General features: G+C 41.7%; 1 protein-coding gene across 1 annotated transcript; it reads right to left on the bottom strand.

Annotated features, from left to right (window-relative positions):
- Positions 1-12,472: 12,472 nt before the first annotated feature.
- LOC309680500 (zinc finger protein Rlf-like) lies at positions 12,473-19,615 on the bottom strand (the record flags this gene model as incomplete). Its single annotated transcript, XM_082494142.1, has 2 exons — positions 12,473-17,783; positions 19,607-19,615. 2 exons carry the CDS (start codon positions 19,613-19,615, stop codon positions 13,044-13,046), a joined length of 4,749 nt encoding a protein of 1,582 aa, XP_082350268.1. The 3' UTR covers positions 12,473-13,043.
- Between the last annotated feature and the right edge of the window lie 263 nt (positions 19,616-19,878).

Raw genomic sequence — 19,878 nt, 5'->3', positions numbered from 1 at the left:
GCCGCCCCGGGCAGCGCCGGCGGCCGGAGCCCCGCCGCAGAGGGGGCAAGGCAGGGCGGGCGCCTCTCCCCGGGGAGCATCGGGAGGGGGTAGGACGGCCGCCAGATGACACTAAGCTATGCGGGCGTGTTGATCTGCTGGAGGGCAGGATGGCCCTGCGGAGGCATCTGGACAGGCTGGACCGACGGGCTGAGGCCAATGGTGTGAGGTTCAATCAGGGGTCCTGCACTTGGGTCACAACAACCCCATGCAGCGCTACAGGCCTGGGGCGGAGTGGCTCGAAAGCTGCCGGGTGGAGAAGGACCTGGGGGTGTCAGTAGATGGCCGGCTGAATATGAGCCAGCAGTGTGCCCAGGTGGACGAGAAGACCGACAGCATCCTGGCCTGTCTCAGGAATGGTGTGGTGAGCAGGACTGGGACAGTGATCATCCCCCTGTACTCAGCGCTGATGAGGCCCCACCTCAAGTACTGTGTTCAGTTATGGCCCCCTCACTACATGAAGGACATTGAGGTGCTGGAGCGTGTCCAGAGAAGGGCAGTGGAGCTGGTGAGGGCTCTGGAGGACAAGTCTTAAAAGGAATGACTGAGGGAACTGGGGTTGTTCAGCCTGGAGAAGAGGAGGCTGAGGGCTGACCTCTACAACTACCTGAAAGGAGGTTGTAGAGAGGCAGGGGCTGACCTCCCTGGTGACAAGTGATAGGACGAGAGGAAATGGGTTCAAGTTATGTCAGACAAGGTTTAGATTGGATATTAGGAAACATTTTTTCACTGAAAGGGTTATTAAACAGTGGAAGAGGCTGCCCAGGGAGGTGGTGGATTCGCCATCCCTGGAGGTGTTTAAAAAAAGGGTAGATGTGGTACTTGGGGACATGGTTTGAAGTAGTTTTGTCAGGTTAGGGTAATGGTTGGACTTGATGATCTTAAAGGTCCCTTCTAACCTCAGCAATTCTATGATTCTATGATGTCCCAGTCAGGAACCTGCAGGAGTGGGAAGGCCTCGTGTGAGGGGAGGCCTGGCAAGGAGAGTCCCTGGGGTAGGCCTGGTGGGTCCGCTGCTCCCGCGGGCCCTCGGGAGCAGAGGAGAGCTCTCAGGAGCTGATGGCAGGACCGGGCGGCATCAGCAGCAGGTGAGGGGGGTACCCGCCAGTGCACTGGTGCTGGCTGCCTTGCATGGCCTAGAAACCTCTCCTTGATGCTCAGATGCAAAGGGGTAGGGACTGATGTTAGGGAAATTGCTTAACTATTGTATCAGTCTTTACAGTATGAAAATTAACTTTGTTAATATATACTTTAGTTCACTGCGATGGGATGAGGTAGTGGAATTTTATTGGAGATTTTGGTGTTGTTCACGCTTAAGTAAAACAAACCAAAGGACAGCGCAGCCCTGGAAATAAGGGCTTTGCTTCTTGGAGGCTTAGACCCGTCCATGAAGGATAAAGGACAACCCTGGACAATTCCTGAAACCCTCCCAGTGTCGTCCAGCTATCCCAGTGCCATCTGGAGATCAGTAACTCTAGTAAGACTGACTCCAGGGACATCTGGATCGATAGAAAAGCAGCAAGAAAGCTGCAGAAATAGAGTTGCTTTTCAAAGTTTTACTATGACTAGTAATCGGTACCACAGGTGTTAGTGAAATTGTGTTGTACCTGAACATTTGAAGAGTATAAGAACCCCGTGTAAAACCACATTCGGGATGTCCCAGTTTGACTGGGTCACCTCATGACTGTGGATAAGTACCCTTGTAATTCTACACTTTTGTTTCCTGACCTCTCTTCTCAGTTGGCACAGGCCAGTTGCAAATTTTCATTAACATGGAGTTGTTGTGCAGAGCAAGCCATGGTTTCCCTACTATCTAGAGTGAGACTCAAGGCCTACTCAGAAACCCAACCGTAGCTGCGATCACAACAAATTTAAATATTTCTTCTGGAAATATTGGCTGGGGCTGCAAGGCGGGGGCAAAGGATGTTGAGGGGCAGAGCATGAACCAGACCAGATGAACAGTGATCCCTCCAAAGGCAAAGACCCTTTGGGAGTTCTGTCCTACCTGTGCAGCCATTCTGGCACCACAGCCTCCAGTTTGACTCAGCAAAAGGGGATCACAGGTACCCAGAGACAGCAGTAGGTCAGGGCCCACTCAGTGATGTGCAGTACAGGCAGGAAAAAGTTCGTCTCCACCTGACTCCAACCATGAGGACACAGCTTGCCCAAGGTGGAGGAGGACACTGAGATGTTTTTGTGGGCCTTCACATGCACCAGGTCTCCTGAATCACAGAGAGAACATTGATGATGTACACCAACGGGCCCAGCTCGTAGAGCACCAACACCATCATCTTCCTCCAGAAGTGGCAGAGGAGTGTCTTGATAGCAATGGAGTAGAATTGGTTGGGCAAGGGCAAACAATACAATTCCCAAGTGAATCTGATCAGCTAGGTCAATACACTTCTGAACTTGCCCAAGCACTTTCTAGCAGCATGTAGCGTCCATAGGAACCTCACATAGTGGAGGTCAAAGCCAAACTCCTGCAGTTTCCCCAGGAGATAGCCATTGTCCCTCCCCGTGAAATGTCTGCTACAAGGCAAAGAACAGCCTGGCACTACATACTAAGTGGAGCAAGATGTGCATCAGCTGTCCAAGTTGCTCCAACCTGGGACCACCTGGGTCTGGTCAGGAGGGATCACGTTCCCTGGCACAGAGCTATGTCACTGAGATCACCTTCACAGTGATCTTGTCTGTGCCCAGGAGTGAGTCCAGTGAAGGGCCATGAAGAGACTGGAATGTCCTTCGTATGAGGACAGGCTGAGAGAGTTTAAACTGTTCAGCCTGGAGAAGAGAAGGCTCAGGGGGACCTTATCAATGTGAGTACATATCTAGTGCAAGAGAATGAAGACGAGGGAGCCAGACTCTTCTCAGTGCCCACTGGCAGGACAAGAGGCAGTGGGCACAAATTAAAAAACAGAAATTCCATCTGAACGAAAGAAAACACTTTTTACTGTGAGAGTGGTCAAACACTGGGACAGGTTGTCCAGAGAGGTTGTGAATTCTCCATCTTTAGAGATATTATAAAGCCATCTGGACATGGTCCTAGGCAACCTGCTCTCGCTGATCTGCTTGAGCAGCAGGTAAGGGTGAGGGGGTGGAATAATTCTGTGACCATGGGGAGCCCGTTCTCACAGGTCTGGCAAGTGAGAGAAAGGGTGCCTTATTCCCGTCTCCATCACTTCCAAATCCACCAACATAGTCTTAACCAGACCATCAAGGAAAACACTGTTGGAATTGCACTTCTGGGCCTGGCATCAGGGCACGGGCATTGATCAAGTTACTTAATAAGGTTTTCTCACAGTCCCAAAGGTCCAGCAGGTGACCTGGTATAACCTTGGCAACCCAAAGGAAATAGGCCGGGAAAAAGCAGGGTCATACCCCTACAGACAGCCGAGTTCAGTGACGGGGGCATGGTGTGTGTTCTGCAGGAACAGGACACAACACTGTCCCTTCTGAAGGAGGATGTGCACAAGGCTCCAGAGAAAACTCATCCTACTGGCTGTAGTGTCTAGCAACTTTTTACCCTGCAGTGCTTCTGAGGACTCCTGGGCAGTACTGACACTTGTGCCAGAAGTGCCATGCAGCAACTTGTGCTCATCACAGATGAGAGGTGTACAGTAGCTGCACATTTTCATCTTTGCCTAGCTTTGCTCCTATAACTATAAATCTGGAATTCCTTATTCCACTCAGTGTTTTATTTATCAAAATATCTTTTTCATGCTGTGTTGTTTACCCCACATGGATGTGAAATCCTACCCTATCTCCAACTCCACTCCTCCCAAATACTTTTCAGCCAGCTCTGTCTGGTAACATTAGGAAATTTTCCACCAGTCTTTGTTATTCGATAGTTTCTGCTGGTTCCTGCTGCTGCTACTCAGCAATCCTTGTCTGCGTCCATTTACATCTGCCATTCTTCGCAGTATTGCACAAGAATTTACACACTAGAGCTGAATTACCTTTCCCAAACACAATGTTGCTGCTTCTCTGTTCCTATTCCCTCCTGCCCTCCCTGCTCCTTAGTAAAACTAACAATTTCAGCAGAAGGCCTAGTTGGATAAGCAGGGAGTTTCTTAGTGACTTAAAATGTGAAAGAGTAAATTCCTGTCTGTCACACACTTCCTCTCTGTTGCTTTAGCATACAGCTTGAAGGGCGTTCCTTTATTATTGGATGGATACAATTTTTGCTAGAGGCCAGTCATCTCTGTTCCACCCTCTCACAAGCTCACAGAAGTCTCTTTCCTCACTGCTTCTACAGAAAAGATCTTCCAGAACTGCTCTAAAAATTTGCAACTTTTTTTTTTTTTTTCTGATTTCTTGACAGTGTTCCTGTTTACTTGCTCTGTGCAGTGCTCTCTATAAGTTCACAGCTTGCCTATGTTATGTGAGGGAAGACAGGAGAGGCACTCCTCCTCGGGGTGCTTTTGCTGAAAAATCCAAGGGCCGTTAGTTTTTCTTTATCCACTAGACTTTTCATTCCCTGGGTACTGCAGTCTGTACACAAGATGTTTAAATTATTTTTCTTCAGTACAAGTTACACTGACTGCACACAATAATGCATATAAAGCCTCGCTAGTACTTGACCAAATCCTTTCACAGCCACACTGAGAAGGGAAGTGCACAAATTAATATTCACTGTGGGAAAATAACAGAAGATTGGTGAGGATTGTAAACACACTCAAGTGACTTGCAGTTGGGGTGTAGAAAGAAACCCCACATATATCATACTAATCATTGTTTAGTCTTGTGTGCTTGACAAGTAGAACATCTGTGCCTAGATACCATAGGCCTGTGATAGACTTCGAGGCACCTGATCAAACACGCTTGAGATTCCTGCCTTGCTGTGGGAAAGATGAAAGCGCAGTGTGAAAGCATCTGTGTGAAACCCTGATAAACAGACGACAACAACAGCAGGTTCAGGGATCCTCTAGCAGGGACCGAGCTCCATAGTGCCTGTGTCCCCACTTGTGTTCCTCTGCCCGGGTGCTGCTTTGGGGATCCCCTGGATGGTGAGGTAATGGAAATAAATTTACACTTTGCACTTAATCTGTGGTTTTGTGGTCGTTCTGCATCCTGCCTGTGCCAGCTCACGCTCTCTAATTCTACTAGAGTAAGCTCTGTTAAGTCCTTTTTAAAATAAAGCGGGCTGGCACAACACATGTTCTATAAAGTCATTTGTTTGGCTGCTTGCCCTGGGACTCCCTGTTGCAGACAGACAGCTATTGCTGCAGGGGAATTCCCAGAATGTGGGTTCTTATCTTTTTAAAAACAGGGAAGAATTCAAGGTAATTGGGCCCTCCTGGTCCAGCCACCAGAGAGAGATCTGCCACAGAGACAAGCAGCTGCTACAGCCCATCCCTGGAGATGAGCCGAGATAGCAGTAACTTGGTACACAACAGTATTTTACTTATGTGAAAGACCATGAGAGCTTACAGTGGAAGAAACTGAGGGTAGAGGGGACACTTGCAGAGCACAGTCAGGCATGCTCACATTAGGAAGGCTGTGATCCCAGAGTCTAAGCCGTTATTTTTTGGCGATTCCATTCTCACTGAGTAAGCAAAGGGCAGGACCTGCACTTCTGAGTAAGGAGATGAAGCCCAAGTTTACTCGTGAAAAGGAAGACAGGATGGATGTCCTGGTTTGAGGTAAAACAGAATGAATTTTGTTCAGTAACTTCGCTTCTTAGCTGGGCCTCTTCTAACTACTGAAATTAACTGCATATTGTGCAGACAGTGTTCACTCTCTCAGAGTGATAAGACTAATTGTTTATAGCTGATGCCCAGGCATGGGATGCAGAGAGGCTCCTGCTTATACTTATTGCCATAACAGCCAAGGCCAACCAACTTTGTTATTTGCCCCGTTGGAGGGTCAGAAGCGGAAGAGCATAGTGGGGTCCCACCAGCGGGGAGGAGCGGACAGGACAGGTGACCCAAAACTGATCAACAAGGTATTCCATCCCATCTGCCTCATGCTCAGTATAAAAGCTGAAGGATCAAAGGGTCACTCACGCTTCCTTCAATGGCCGATGTCCGAGGAGGACTCTGTTTGTCTGCCTGTGATCCTGATCCTGAATCCAGATTCGGAATCCAGTTCCCATCCATCACTGAGTCCAGCCTGGGACTGCCCCAGTGCCAGCCGGTGGCGTGATTGTCATGTCGGGAGCTTGATACGGTTTTGTATATATTTCATTATTTATTTTTATTTTATTATTAATATTTCATTAAAGTAGTTTAGTTCCTTCTAAACTCATAAGTCTCTTTTTCCTCCTCTGCCTCTCTCTTTGAAGAAGGGAGCATCTGTCGGTCCCATCCGGGGTCCCCCAGGTCCCCAGTGGTGGATTTGGCCTAAACCATGACAATGGATTATAACACAGGAAGAAAATAGGGGTACAGAGACCAGAGTACAGAAGAGGGGATGCCTGCTTAGAGGACTGGGATAGGAAGTTTGGGAAGTTGGGGTAATGAGAGATGGCACGATACAGGCCTGAGCAAGGATGCAAGGACATCCAAATGGGGTATGAATCTCACACGTTAACTGTAGCCCCAATAGCATTAATAACTTGTATCTTTGAGTTGCAGCCCTATTTCCTTCACTGTAATAGTAGAAAGGTACTTAGTTGTGTGTTACTGTTGCTGGGTCTGTTTTCTACCATTTCAAGGAGTTAAATTCACAGAAAGTGCCAGAGCTGGCACAAAGGAAACAGCAGAACACAGCTGGGAACAGAGAAGCAGAAACTCCTTTCGGTAGCAATGAGACATTCACTGCCTCACTCATCTCAGTGAGCATTTGAAGCTGACTTGTATCAGTGCTGCCATCAAAAGCAGATCACCTTCTCTCCCTCTCCCACTCTCTGTGCTCACACATTTACATGGTTTTGTAGCAAGGACCAAAGACCTCATTTGTGTTAAAATACTTTAAGCCTTGCTTGTCATAGTTTTTGCCTAACCCAGTTCATTCTGAAGGCAAGCAGGTCCCCTCCTTTCTGAACCAGAATAAACCGAAAATGTTTTGGGACATATAAAGTTATAGAACCCTACAAGGAATCAAATATTTATTCAGAGTCAAAACACTCTCTTCATATTTGGTATCTGTAATGTTAAGTGAAGACTGCATAGGTGCTGCTGAAATCTACCGAGCTTGCCACAGCAGTACTGGTGACACACATACCACACAGAGCACAATGAATGTGTAACTTGATAGAGTTGCAGTAACAGGGGTGTTAATGAATGCTTGTTTTTAGCCAGTTCTTGAGATAGCATTTTAGTATCAGTCATTCATCTCATTTCTACCATTCTAAAGTATAACAGAACTTGTCTGTGGATTTTTCATCGACTTCTAATAAAATAATGCCAACTCTTTTTTTCTATCAGTCACCATTTGTAACTATTTAGCAGAATGACCTGTCAAATAAATTAAATAACAGCCTTATCTCTTCCGTAAGCTGGTATGTCCCCCCAGAAAAAATCCTATCCCTGCCAAATGCCACAAAAGACAAGGCAGTGCTACTCTGGGTGAGCTTCGTTACTGGCTGTCGCTTTTCTCCTTTCCTAGAGGAAGCTCTAGCAATTCGTGGAAGCCGGCCAAGCCAGATCCCTCCTCAGCACCGCACTGCATCCTGACTAATACCTCACCTAATCCCTTCCCTATAATCATAAATCTTAAAACATTTTCAAGGAGGAGCAACAGCTCTCTTATTCCACCCTCACCCCCTTCATACTCACGTGGGCATAGGGAAAAAAATTGGGGGAATACTGCTGTGGGGAGTCAGGAGAGCGGAAAGGCTCAAGGGCACCAGCTGTTAAACTTTAGGGTAGAGACAGAAGAACAGGTTTTGCCCCTGACAGCACAGATAAAGGCAAGGTGGTTTCATTTAAGCCTCCCCTGCTCTCTGCTATAACCATTCTTGACAAGACATGCTAGGACTTAACTGGAAATTGAATTTCCCTCAAATAATTCACTGCAGCTAAGATGCAGAATTTGTGAAATACAGTGTCACAAGGCTTTATCAGCATCATAAAATTCAAAGATCTTGCATGAACAAAGACAGCCAGAAAACAACAGACACGCAAAAGCACTGAATTAACCCATTGGCTCTGCTGAGAGCCCTGCCAGAAGTACAGAGTCAGCCTAGGTGGTCTCTCTTTGTAATGGTATTCACAGTTTTCTACTACCCATGGGAACATGGCAGGGCAGCTCACGGCCTTGGGGAATTTGGGCATGCACAACCAATAAATGTGCTTTCCTATAAAATCCACACACCTGAAGACAATAATTTAAAAAGTGGGAGCAATGTACCATGATTATGAACTTGCACCTACATTTTCTCAGCTATCTGCTGTTTACAATAAGAATCCTATTTCAGGAAGTCAACCCAGTGGTGTTCCTTTACTGCAGAACAAAATGTTTCTCCCCTATGTGTGAAAGTAAGAAGCTGGAAATGTCTTGCAGCGAAGATGTAACAAGTTCTGGTAGCACTTGGAAGGAAAAACGATGGCCTACTCGATGACGTGAAACCAGAAATAGGCAGTAAAAACTCTTAATGTCAGACCTTTGCCCTTTTGTGGCCTCCCTCCCCAATGCCCACCAGAGCTAGGCAATTAAAAAGATAAGATAAACAAGCCCCAAAAGAAATCAGGATCAGGATGTGGATTCAAACTGTATAGTCTAGTTTCGACTGTGTAACATCTATTACCTTGCTGAGATGGTACTGCATTTTGTAGATGATAAACAAGTAGAGTTCAAAACCTGAAACACACTGTCGGTATCTGGAATGGGTAAGATGCTATTTCTGCAAGTAGCTGATAGGCAGGTGCAACATTGGTTATCTTTCAACAGAAATACGAATACAACCTGAGACCACAGTATTAAAAAATCCCAGCAGCACACAGGATGCCACAGCACCAGAGGAAAATGCCTCTAAGACACTTGTATACAACCACTGTGGAAAACCCACTCGCCACTTTCTAAATACAGTTCTTGGACTGAAAAGTATCACATGATCTGTCTCCATACCTGCCAGAGGGAAATGTCTGTTTCTTCCTCTTGTCCTGCATTATATTCAAGCCTATGGAAAGAGCAGTAATTTAAGTAACAGCAGCAGCCTACTCAACAGGATCTACAAAATACTTCAGAGATGGAATTTGTACAAGCTTGCCCTGTGTATAATGGTGGTAATTTACACGCACGCAGTAACTCTGATTTAGGAAGAGCGGAAGACGTTCAAAGAATTAAATGTTTCACACAACTGTTCCTGGGATTACAGAACTACAATTGTCACAAAATTCATGCTTAATATGCAAATTTGTTTATACCAGTGGCAGGATTATCTTTTTTAATAGGAAAGCTGAACACTGAAGAACTTTAATACACAACTTAAACACAGTAGGATGGTATAAAGTTAATTTTGTATCATTTTGTAGAGTTCTTTGGTGGCAAGTTTGCAGCAGAGCTTATATGAACAGTATACAAAAAAATTACAAATGTACAAACTCATTCAGAGTCATAGTTTTAAAATGATCCATAATTTCAGAGCTTGACAGCAGGAAGTAGGGAGCTATGCTCTGAAGGGAGAGGCAAGGCTGCACCACTGTGTATTTTATTTTGTTCATTAGTCACACTACAAGGACACATGGACCTCCGAACCACCTGCATTTTGAATTGCTGCTTTTGACAGTGAATTGTAAGTGAACCCATTCCTACATTCAGGTCAGAATAGGGAGAGAAGCACTGTGAGGTACGCTGGAGCAGATGGACATTTGCAATAAGCCTCCATTCATGTTGCAATTTATCCAGCAGTCTTAGGCAAACTCTTGTAAAGTTTTTATCTTTCACACAGAAAAGCTTCACTCATGCCAAGCAGAAACTCTTTTGTTCTTTATTTCTGGACAACTTCTGTGGTCCCAGGATCTTTTTAATTATAAAAAGAATTAATTCACAAATTCCATGAGGTTGTTCGCTGGGAATCTGTGATCATGGCTTCCTATTGAGCAGAAAGTTGTCAGCACCAACTCCAAGAGGCAACAACAGAAAAGAAAGAAAACAACTTGAAGAAGTAACTTGAGTATAGGTCAAGTGCAAAAAGAAAGAGAAGGAAACTGTGATTGGGGAGTTAAAGTGAAATCTTATCCAGCTTCAGGTTACAATATGTACAAAATATCACATGGGCAATGAGGGAAGTGTGGGGAGGGGGGAGAAGCTCAGATCTGCAATTGGAGCTGTACCATTTGCGGCATTTCTCAAAACAGTAACGTCTCTATTCTCCAAGAACCTCAAATATTCGTTAGAGGAAGGTCTAGTGAACGATGTATGAATGACGTCTAAAAGAATAACTGCAAACTTCTCTGGAAAGTTTTCTTGTGCACATAGGTAAAAAGATCACACTGAACTGTTACCCCAGTTTAAACAGATTTCCAACTGTCAACTAAACCAATGAAAATGGAAAGCAAAAAGTCCATGTTTAAATGCCTTCAGGTTTTCAAAGACATTGTAACTATTCCAAAAGTACTATATAAAAAAAAAAAAAAATCTCTAAAACTACATTATTTGCAACATACTACCTTAAATACCCTATTTACCGAAAGCTGCATCTACATCATAAAGCAGCACCTTGGAAATAAATCCCATTTAATTTTTAAATTTTCTTCTGGTTTCTGGCTTCTGTAAACATATAGGAGTATTACCTTTCAAACTTCTTATGAAAACAGAGCTGTCCCCAGGTCACTCAAGATAATTCCAGGTCCTTGCACAGAGCAGATTTCCATCAGTGTGTGCTCATGGATGGAAGTGGCAGTTAGCATCAGACATGATGCAACTCTCTCAGCAACATACGCATTTGTTACCTTCAAAGAGGACTCAGCTAGCCTAAGGAGTCATCACAAAATTGTCTCCTACCTTTTAAGTCTGCAGATACTTGCTTCGGTGGAATCTATTTCTCTTTGTAGAAAGTTCTTTACTGGTCTCTCATGACTCAGCTAATTTATCACCACATTAAGTATCAGTCTTGCATTTAATCATTTCCATTTTCCTGACTGTACACACAGCATTTTAAGTTGTGGGAAGCAATCAATGACATCAAAACTGATTTTTAAAAGATTTGGTACATTTTTAGGACTACACAAAGCAAGAGCTTGCACACTGCCTTTGTCTCACCACTTCTCCAGTCTCTGACATACATACGTATCCTCTGTCTCACTTTATTCCTGCATTCTCATCTAATTTCTCTCAAAGTAAGTATTTTAAATAATTGAATTCTTTAATACTGTCATATTTGAAGCTCTGGTTATCTAGTGGAAATACAGCTGCTTGATGTGAAAACAAAGACTCAAAACCTCACTGAATTTACTATTCATGCTGACCAGCTTTCTTTCTCTAGGCATTGAAGTGGACAGATTGCTTTGTGGGATACTCACAAAACCCAGCAGTGTACTGGTATTCCTCCAGGCACATTACCTGAAACAGTCATCACGTGTTTGTTAGGTTTGCAATTAATGTGTTTTCCTGTTTTGAGATCCTGAAGATTCAAGTATGTTCGAACATAACACAAGCCTGACATTAAAAGGTAGACTTTTTCTTTTAAAGAGACAAAAATAACTTTGGAACACACTTCAGGTGTCTGACCCTGTTGTAGTATTTAACTTTTTGTCCCTAACTTACTTCCACTTTTAAAAGCTAGCGAGAAGATTCATGCACCATATTCCTTTCATTATAAGCAGCTTATAGTTTAGAGAAAGGAAGTGACAGAACAAGATATGCAGTGAACTACACTCCTCCCGCTTGGTGTATGATTTTTAATCTACCTTTATTTTAAGGATGCCCAAATAACTTTTTAAAGTGTAGTATGAAGATGTCATTTCTGCCTAGTTTTGGTCAACAGTTCTCCAGATAGTTTTTTAGACAGCTGCCTTCATTCCTGCACCCAGCCAATATACATGGTCTGTTTTAAACAACATTTCCCAAGTTTTCTCTATTTCTTTTCCAATGCTGCTTTTCAGATCTCAGTATAAAACCCAAGCCCTCAATCAATAAGCAGCTGTGATTGCTGCTTCCTCATTAGCAACCTCATGGAGATTGGGAAATGCCACTTACAGGGGAAATGGATTCTGGGCCTCATGATGTATCCAGAAGTATGGCAAGGAACAAGACACAGAAGAAAAAGAAACAGATCTTAAAATACTAGATTACTCTTCTGGTGAATCTTCCAGCTAGGTTTCATTCATTATCCAAAAAAGCTAACGAGGGAACCCAAAATGTGCTCCAATGCTTTCATGTGACACAACTCTCTTGGAAGTCTGGCAACGCTCTTCAAACACTTGTGTTGTACCATACATTCAGGAAAGGTAACTAGGACTTGCTCAACTCTAAGTGGCAAGTGCTTTCTGCCTGTACTAATTACAATTCTTTAAAGTCTGAAAAAAGCACAGAAAATATTATAGAATAAAATGTAATACTTTACTTTTCTGTATCTATATTGTTTCATCAGTCTGATAAATTATCTACAAATGCATAAAATTTAAGCAACATTGTTCAATGCACTCAGAATGGTCCCAAATTCAATTACAAGTAAACAACATTAAAGATTTACTGTAAAATAAACAAATGGGTGAAAAACTGTAATTTATTGAAACTCATAACTCAAAAAATATAAGATGCTGTAGTGTACAATATGTTACACAAAGCACCCTAGGGTGCACATTCAAGTCAAGTAATAACTCCATCACCCCCCAAACCCTGGTACCCTAGTACTTGTTCCATATACAATCATGCACATTTACTCTTCAAGAGGAAGCCCCCAGTATTCTGATGTTTTAAATAGCACCAAAATCAGCATAGTCCATTGAAAAAAAATGGGGAGCTAAATTAAACTTGGCCAATATTTTTGACAGATATTATACATTCGTGGAAAACAGTCTAAACTAACCTAAACAGTGTGTACTGTAACAATTACTGTTCTAATTTGAAGTTCTCCCCATATAGCAGTTGTGGAGGCAATCTGCTCTAAGCAAAACTATTTATGTACTTCCTACACAAAGCTCATCTGCCTTTTTCGTTGGAAATAAGTCTATGAGGGGTGTGGAAAACTTGGATCTTTCAAGAACAACTACTGGTCTTAAGTAATGAAGCTGTTTTAAGGCAAGATCTCCACAGTCTGTTAGTGCCTTGTCCAAGATTGCCCTCAAATTTTCTAAAGAAGGGGCAGATGATGATTCTGACAACAAGGGCTGGATTTCTGTTAGCTGCCCATGATTATTTTGGGGTATGATTACATTTTTGTCATTTACAAAGCTGTTTACTGGTATATCCCCTTGACCATCTCCCTCTTTTTGCAAGGTCTTATCTACTGGCAACTGCTCAGGAGACTCCCATTCTACTACCTCATCAAAATCATCATCATCATCATCTTTTCCCTCACTTTCCTGAATAAATTTTAAAAATGATGACTCGAATCCCATTGGTTTATATGTCTTTAAATCAAATGGTTTGGACACCGGAGGCTTCTGAAATTTGTCTTTTGTAGCGCAAAATACACTTCTTTTTGCATTTTGAGTAACTGCACTATGTTGACATCCTTCTGGGTCTTTCTCTCTTGGCAACTCTAATTGTAAACTGGAGAAATAAGAGCTATTCTCTCTTTCACTATTTTCAGAAAAATCTTCAGTTTTATGCATAACTGTCTCTCTGATGTTACGGTCTTCAAAACAGGCGTTCTTTGAACCGTGGTTACATTTTAAAGTGCCTGAATACATAAAGGCACTCGCATCAAAACTCACACTACTCGATGGACATCTTTTTTGGTCTTCATTGCTTACATCTTGAGGATCACAGTCAGTATTTGGAACAAGAGGTTTTTCACTTTCCTGCACATGCTCAGGATTAGCTGATTTATCCTCCTTAACTTTTACACCTTTTTTATCCAAGTCTAAAGCTGTTTCTGAGCAGGACTGTTTTTCAATCATTATGCCACATTTAACACAAACAACAAGTTTCTGAATCCGTTGTTCTATATACATATTGGTCATCTGATGTGTGCGCTTATAGTGCCTAACTATACTGCTTTCCAATTTGACTACAGACAAACATCCCTGAACCATGCAAGGGTACTGGGTCTGGTTAGACTTCTCTTTGCACATTTGTAGGGCTTCCTCTTTTGTTTTGAAATTCATCAGGTGCTTTTCTCTACTTCTGCTAATTCTTTTGGGTTTTTCTTTTAACTGCTTCCCATTCTGCTTGCTTATGTCAAAACCGTCTTTCAAATAACTTTGTTCGTTTTTATCTTTATCTTGATTATCTTCCTCCTCTTTCTGATTTCCAAAGAGACTATCATAATATTCACTATGTCGGAAATATACATGTTGAGAGTAGTGACTGTAATTTGTGAAAATTCGATCACAGCCATTAAGGTCACAATGGATTTCAAAATCTTTGTTTAATTTTTCTTGATTGGCATGTTCTTCTATTAGGTGCTGTTTAAGCTTATTAAAGGTATAAAATACAGCAGGGCAGTGGGCTTGGTTACAAGCAAATCTTGCAGATTCAGCTTCAGAAAGCAGTTTTTGATCCTCTATGTATTCATTGTGGAAGTCACTACTATGCTTAGCAAGAGCTTTAGAACATAAAAAACGCTTACCACACTCTTTGTATTTGCATGCAAATATTTTTTTACACTTGACAAGTTCCCTTTTTGTTCTTGCTTTGTCTTTTTCTAAGCAGAGCTGTTCCTTATTATACTGGTGAACGGTTCTGTAATGGCGAATCAAACCTTTCTGGTTGGTAAATGCTGAGTTGCAACTTTTGTGGATACAATGAAATGGTTTGTGGTACTTATGCAATATATAACATAAGTTTCCTTTAGCAACAGTTCTTTTGCTTCCTCTTCCCTCTCTTGCTTCCAGTTCTTCCCTATGACTGTCCAGAGAAGCTATGTTAGGCGTTTTTCTTGTTACGTTATTGTCTGTCTCTTCACTGGACTCCAAATCTGTCTCAGAACTACAGTCTCCCTTTTTAGGATGACACAGCGGTTCAGAGTGGTCTGAACGTTCAAAGTCAACACTGGTTGCACAGACAGGTGATGGAACAGTGCTGTTTTTATGCATGTCATCTGTACATAAACCTGCATGATCAAATCTTTCATTAGAACATACCTTGTGAGCTACCCTCTCACAGCCAATTTGATGTTTGTTTCTATAGTGAATTCTCAGGTGTGTTTTTCTTGTAAACGATCTTTGGCAAATATGACACTTAAATGGTGAGTACCGATGCTGGAACATATTTAACTGAAGAACCATTTCCTTTGAATAGTTATGCTTTCTAACATAATGCATTAAGAGAGCTTCTCTGGTCACAAACTCACACGTACATCCTTGACATTCACAGAAAAATGGTTTAGCTGCCAGCTGAGTAAGGTACTGGCTGGGTAAATGATCCTGTTGCTCTTGAAGCTGAAATGTTGAGGTAGTTTCATCTACTGACTCAGGGCACTTGGCATCCCTAGATGAATAGGACTGTAAAGAGCCCAAAAAAGGCTTGTGTCTTGAAGAATTCTGAACGTTAGAATTTTTTAAGCTTAGGTGTTTCAAGCCTAACATTAGTTCCAACATGTTATCTTCAATATTCGATTCTTTAGTACTGTCATAAAAAGATGTTTCTGGGGAAGAAGGACAAGTTTCTTCCTTCAGGCCATTGCTTCCTTTAGTATCTATAGTAGAATACAAGCTTTCTGGAGAGTCAGCATTTGTATCTGAATTATGACCTAACTCTGTACTAATGTCTGTAGGGGATTTACTGTCCTGAGCATCACTCAACAGATCGAGAAAGTCTTTAGTTTTCATCTCCACATTTTTTTTCCCTTTAAAGTTATATGGGTGGACCCTGCGAAGGTGTTTTTGCATACTTCTGGAATTTTTGTGTGTGGAACAGCAGCCTTCAAAACCACAGGAAAGATTTTTTTCATCAAAGCAATCTGCCACATTGGAACACTGTTGTTTCACATCTGCTGGATGGAAGACTCCTTCCTGAGACATGAGAAAACCTGGAACTGATTGATTGTGAGCCATTGTTTCAATCAGTAGAGGAGACACCTGGCCTTGGTTTACTGCAGCATCTGCACTGTGGTCCCCACAATGAAGACTGCAATTACTTTCACTGTCTAGATCTTCACTGTCAGAGAGAGCTTCTTCCTTTATCTGTGGAATTTCCTGAGAGCCTGAGGGATCCAAGTTATCATTCAGACTGGAATTTTCAGATTGTTCAAGCAGCTGAGACTCTGGAAGATAACTGCATTTGTCTTTTGAAGCTGACTCTTCGAGTTTTAGTGTCTGCTTCACTTCCCCATTTGATACTTCAATATTATGCACTGCAAGGTGATTCTGAAATTCAGTTTTTGAATAATAAAACTTTTTGCAACCGAAGAAGTTGCAGGTGTACGATGCATCTCTGAAGTGCTGTGCCTCATGATGGTAAAGTTGCCCTAAGTCACTGAAAACAATATTACAGCCATTTAGCTCACATTTATAACGAAGATCATCATGTGTTTGTTTGTGATTGAGAAGCTCATTAACTGACCCAAACCTAGCATAACAATCCATTGACACACACATGTACGGTTGAGGTCCACAGTGCACGCGTTCATGTTCCCGCAAATGAAAGGATGTCATGAAGTGTCGGCGACAGAAAGCACACTTCTCTCTCCTGTTTTTCATATCCAAGTAGTGTTTTGCATTCTCATCATTGTTTTGATGTTCAGCTTTCAGATGCACACTTAAATATTTAAACTGTTTAAATACTCTCGAACAATCCGTTCCAGGACATGGATAGATGTCTCTGTCTTGTAGCTGGCAATTTTCCAGTTGGCTAAACGTGACATATTCATGTGCGTCATCTTCAAAGTTTTCGGGCAGCTGTGGCTGATGAGACTTTTCCTGAAACACTGGAGGTGGGCTGCTGGAAACTGTTGTCTTTTGTGGTGATCTCTCTTTTTTCAGTATTATTTTCTTTTTAGGTCTGTGTGTTCTGCTAGGTGGCATTTTAACATGTTCCATTACGTGTGGTACAAAAAATTCCTTTCTCTTGAACTTTTTTGTACACACCGGACATGTATAAACACCATCTTCCATATGCATCTTAGAATGATGCAGTATTCTAGCCTCTATGCACTCCCTTTTGCAGAGCACACAAAAAAATTTGTACTGAAGCCATCTCTGGTATCTTTCTGAAGAACCAATTGGTTTTTTTACTCTTGCTTTTTCTTTTGGGTGGTTTATTGTGTCTTTTCCATCATAATATTTATGTTCTTTTGTGTCATCATAGTCACTAAAGAAAGTTTCTAACATGTCGGTTTCATTGATTGACATATTACAACTTGCATCATCCTCAGAATCAGAAGCTACTTTCCCTAACAGTTTAAGGCAATGTCGCTTTAAAGTCTTCCAGTCCCAAAATTCAGGATCAAATGGCCAATATGCTTTTAAAGCTAAGAGCAGCTCACAACGGAGTGAATTTGGAACCAGTGCGTTTTCTTCATCAAATTTTTGATCTGGTTGCATATAGAGCTCTTCCAACACATTAAATCCACTCAAAGTTGGCTCAAGTAAAAATTCTGTGAGCTGACAAGCTCTTCTAACTTCAAGGTCTTCTGGTAAAAGGCATGCAATTGTTTTACATACAGATGTCTTCATTTCATCGCTTCCGTTTGATCTGATCTGAAGGGCTCTCACACATAACAAAACAGACACAGCAAGTCCCGCTTCTTCTGCCTGTTTAAAAAAACACAACAAACAACAGCCACAAACAAATGTTAATTTTCTTTCATAAGTACATTCTCTCCAGAACTGTTCTATGAAAAAAACATGCAATGAGAGCATCCAATAGACTACAGCCCATGCACAATGTATTCAGGTGTCTGAGTGTTAAGTGCCCAAGTCACTGAGTGTACTCTAAAAAGTTGTTGTTTATTTTATGTGGGGAACCTCTTCTGCTCAAGCAAGGGGAGCCACTTCACATCTAGTGCACTCTGTGGAGGAGTCACACGAAGTAGGCATTTGATGTTGCAAAACATCCTTCTAACTTCTCTCTATTCACTGAGTGACTCTCAATCATAACTAAGTCAGATGTCTAAAAGAGAACGATGTAAATCTTCAATATGCATTCCTCCTGCAGCAGCCACACAGGATATTAATTCAGAACATACAGTACTGTGTAATAAGGAAATTAATCTAAATTCACACCCTGAAACAAAATATCTGTCAATAGCATAAGCAGTACAGTAGCAGAAATAATTCTCGATGAAGATAACTGGCATTTCACTTCCAAACGTTTTCTGACGAGTCTATGCAACTTTGAGGTGCTGCTCGATAGTATCAACAGTATACCTACAAATATTATTCCCATGCTTGTTTTAAAAAGTAATATGTTACAAATTCTATGTGGACAAAATTGAAAGTTACCTTATTCCAAAAGCATACTTTTCAGCATAAAGAATATAAATGCATAAAGTAACTATTTAGTCATTATTAGTAAAGATAAATAACAGCTAAGATACTTCTGAATAGTGCAGAGATGACATGTGGCTAACAACCACATCCACACCAGCTCAGACGGTAAAGATCCAAAAGAACTCAGACCAAGTTAAGAGAATTAGCAAGCTCTTATACCCACTGTGCACTGCCTATTGGAAGTCATGCTATACTACTTTAATTCAATAACAGTGTTAATTTGCTACACAGCAATAAAAAAAGCTATTTCCTGAGGAGAATAAGTTTTAATATGTTTTTAGGAGGAAACACAGAACTGGTATATAGTTAACAACATATTACGCTTTATATATAAAAAGTGCACAATCACACATTTTAGAAGTAAAAATAGGTCAACTTTAAAGAAATTAGGAGCAAACATTCCTCTATGCAATCACTACTGGAATTCATCTTTGCCAAATTAGAATTCCAGAGTCTCCTCTACGATCTGTCACGGATTATCATGTAAGCTTATGAAGAGCATGCTCTATTTGCCTCCTGGGTAGATGGATCAGTTCAAGTCTTTCCATTTTCCAACAGAGATTATGAGTTATTCCTGTTAAGCATCTCTTCAAACTTTCTGCAAGTTTCTAAAGATAGTCATCAGAATAGAAGGCAGAAGTCCAGATGTGACTGTATCACTCATTCTGAGGAAAAGGTATTTTCTCAGAATACAAAAGTGTGATCAAAAAAATGTGATCAAAACACAGCTCTGCTTTGTATGCAAAATACTGTCATACTGTATTTTCACAGTAACATACGAACTATTTCACACATTCAGAAGGTCACTCCAATGTGTCAAGCTGACACAAAACTACAATGGCAGGCATTTTTCAGAGATTTTTTTATTAGTAAATGATTAGGCTCTTAATCAGAAAGTAAGAGTAATAAAATAATCTATATTTCATATCGCATATCAGCTCAGTAGAATCATTAAGACAACATTAACTTAATGTAAACAGTTCTGGCTGTGTCCAAAGACTCTGGACTGCAGCCTACTTACTTCAGATTGTATGACTCTTATCAAGAAAAATAAATGCTGTAGTGTCTTGGCAATGATGCCAAACTGACGACATCTCTCCAAAAAGGAATCTAAAGAAGGATCTATTCTTCTCTGCAATTTGCTCCAGAAAAGTGTCAGTTCCCTGCAAAGAGTTGAAAGCAGAATGTAAGAACATTGCAGATATACAAAATCTGTCTGGAGTCTACACGCTTTAGCTCAGAGTTGATGCCACAACAATTTAAGTATTATTAAAAAGCAGCACACACTTCAGTCAGATCTCCATCTCTGAGAGACACTACAGAGAACTGTTATTGCACCTTACTCCTAAACAAGCAC

Source organism: Vanellus vanellus (genome assembly GCF_965231255.1).
Source record: "Vanellus vanellus genome assembly, chromosome: 22".
Classification (NCBI taxonomy): Eukaryota; Metazoa; Chordata; class Aves; order Charadriiformes; family Charadriidae; genus Vanellus; species Vanellus vanellus.
The sequence above is the reverse complement of the archived record's forward strand: the minus strand, read 5'-3'. Positions and strand labels throughout refer to the sequence as shown.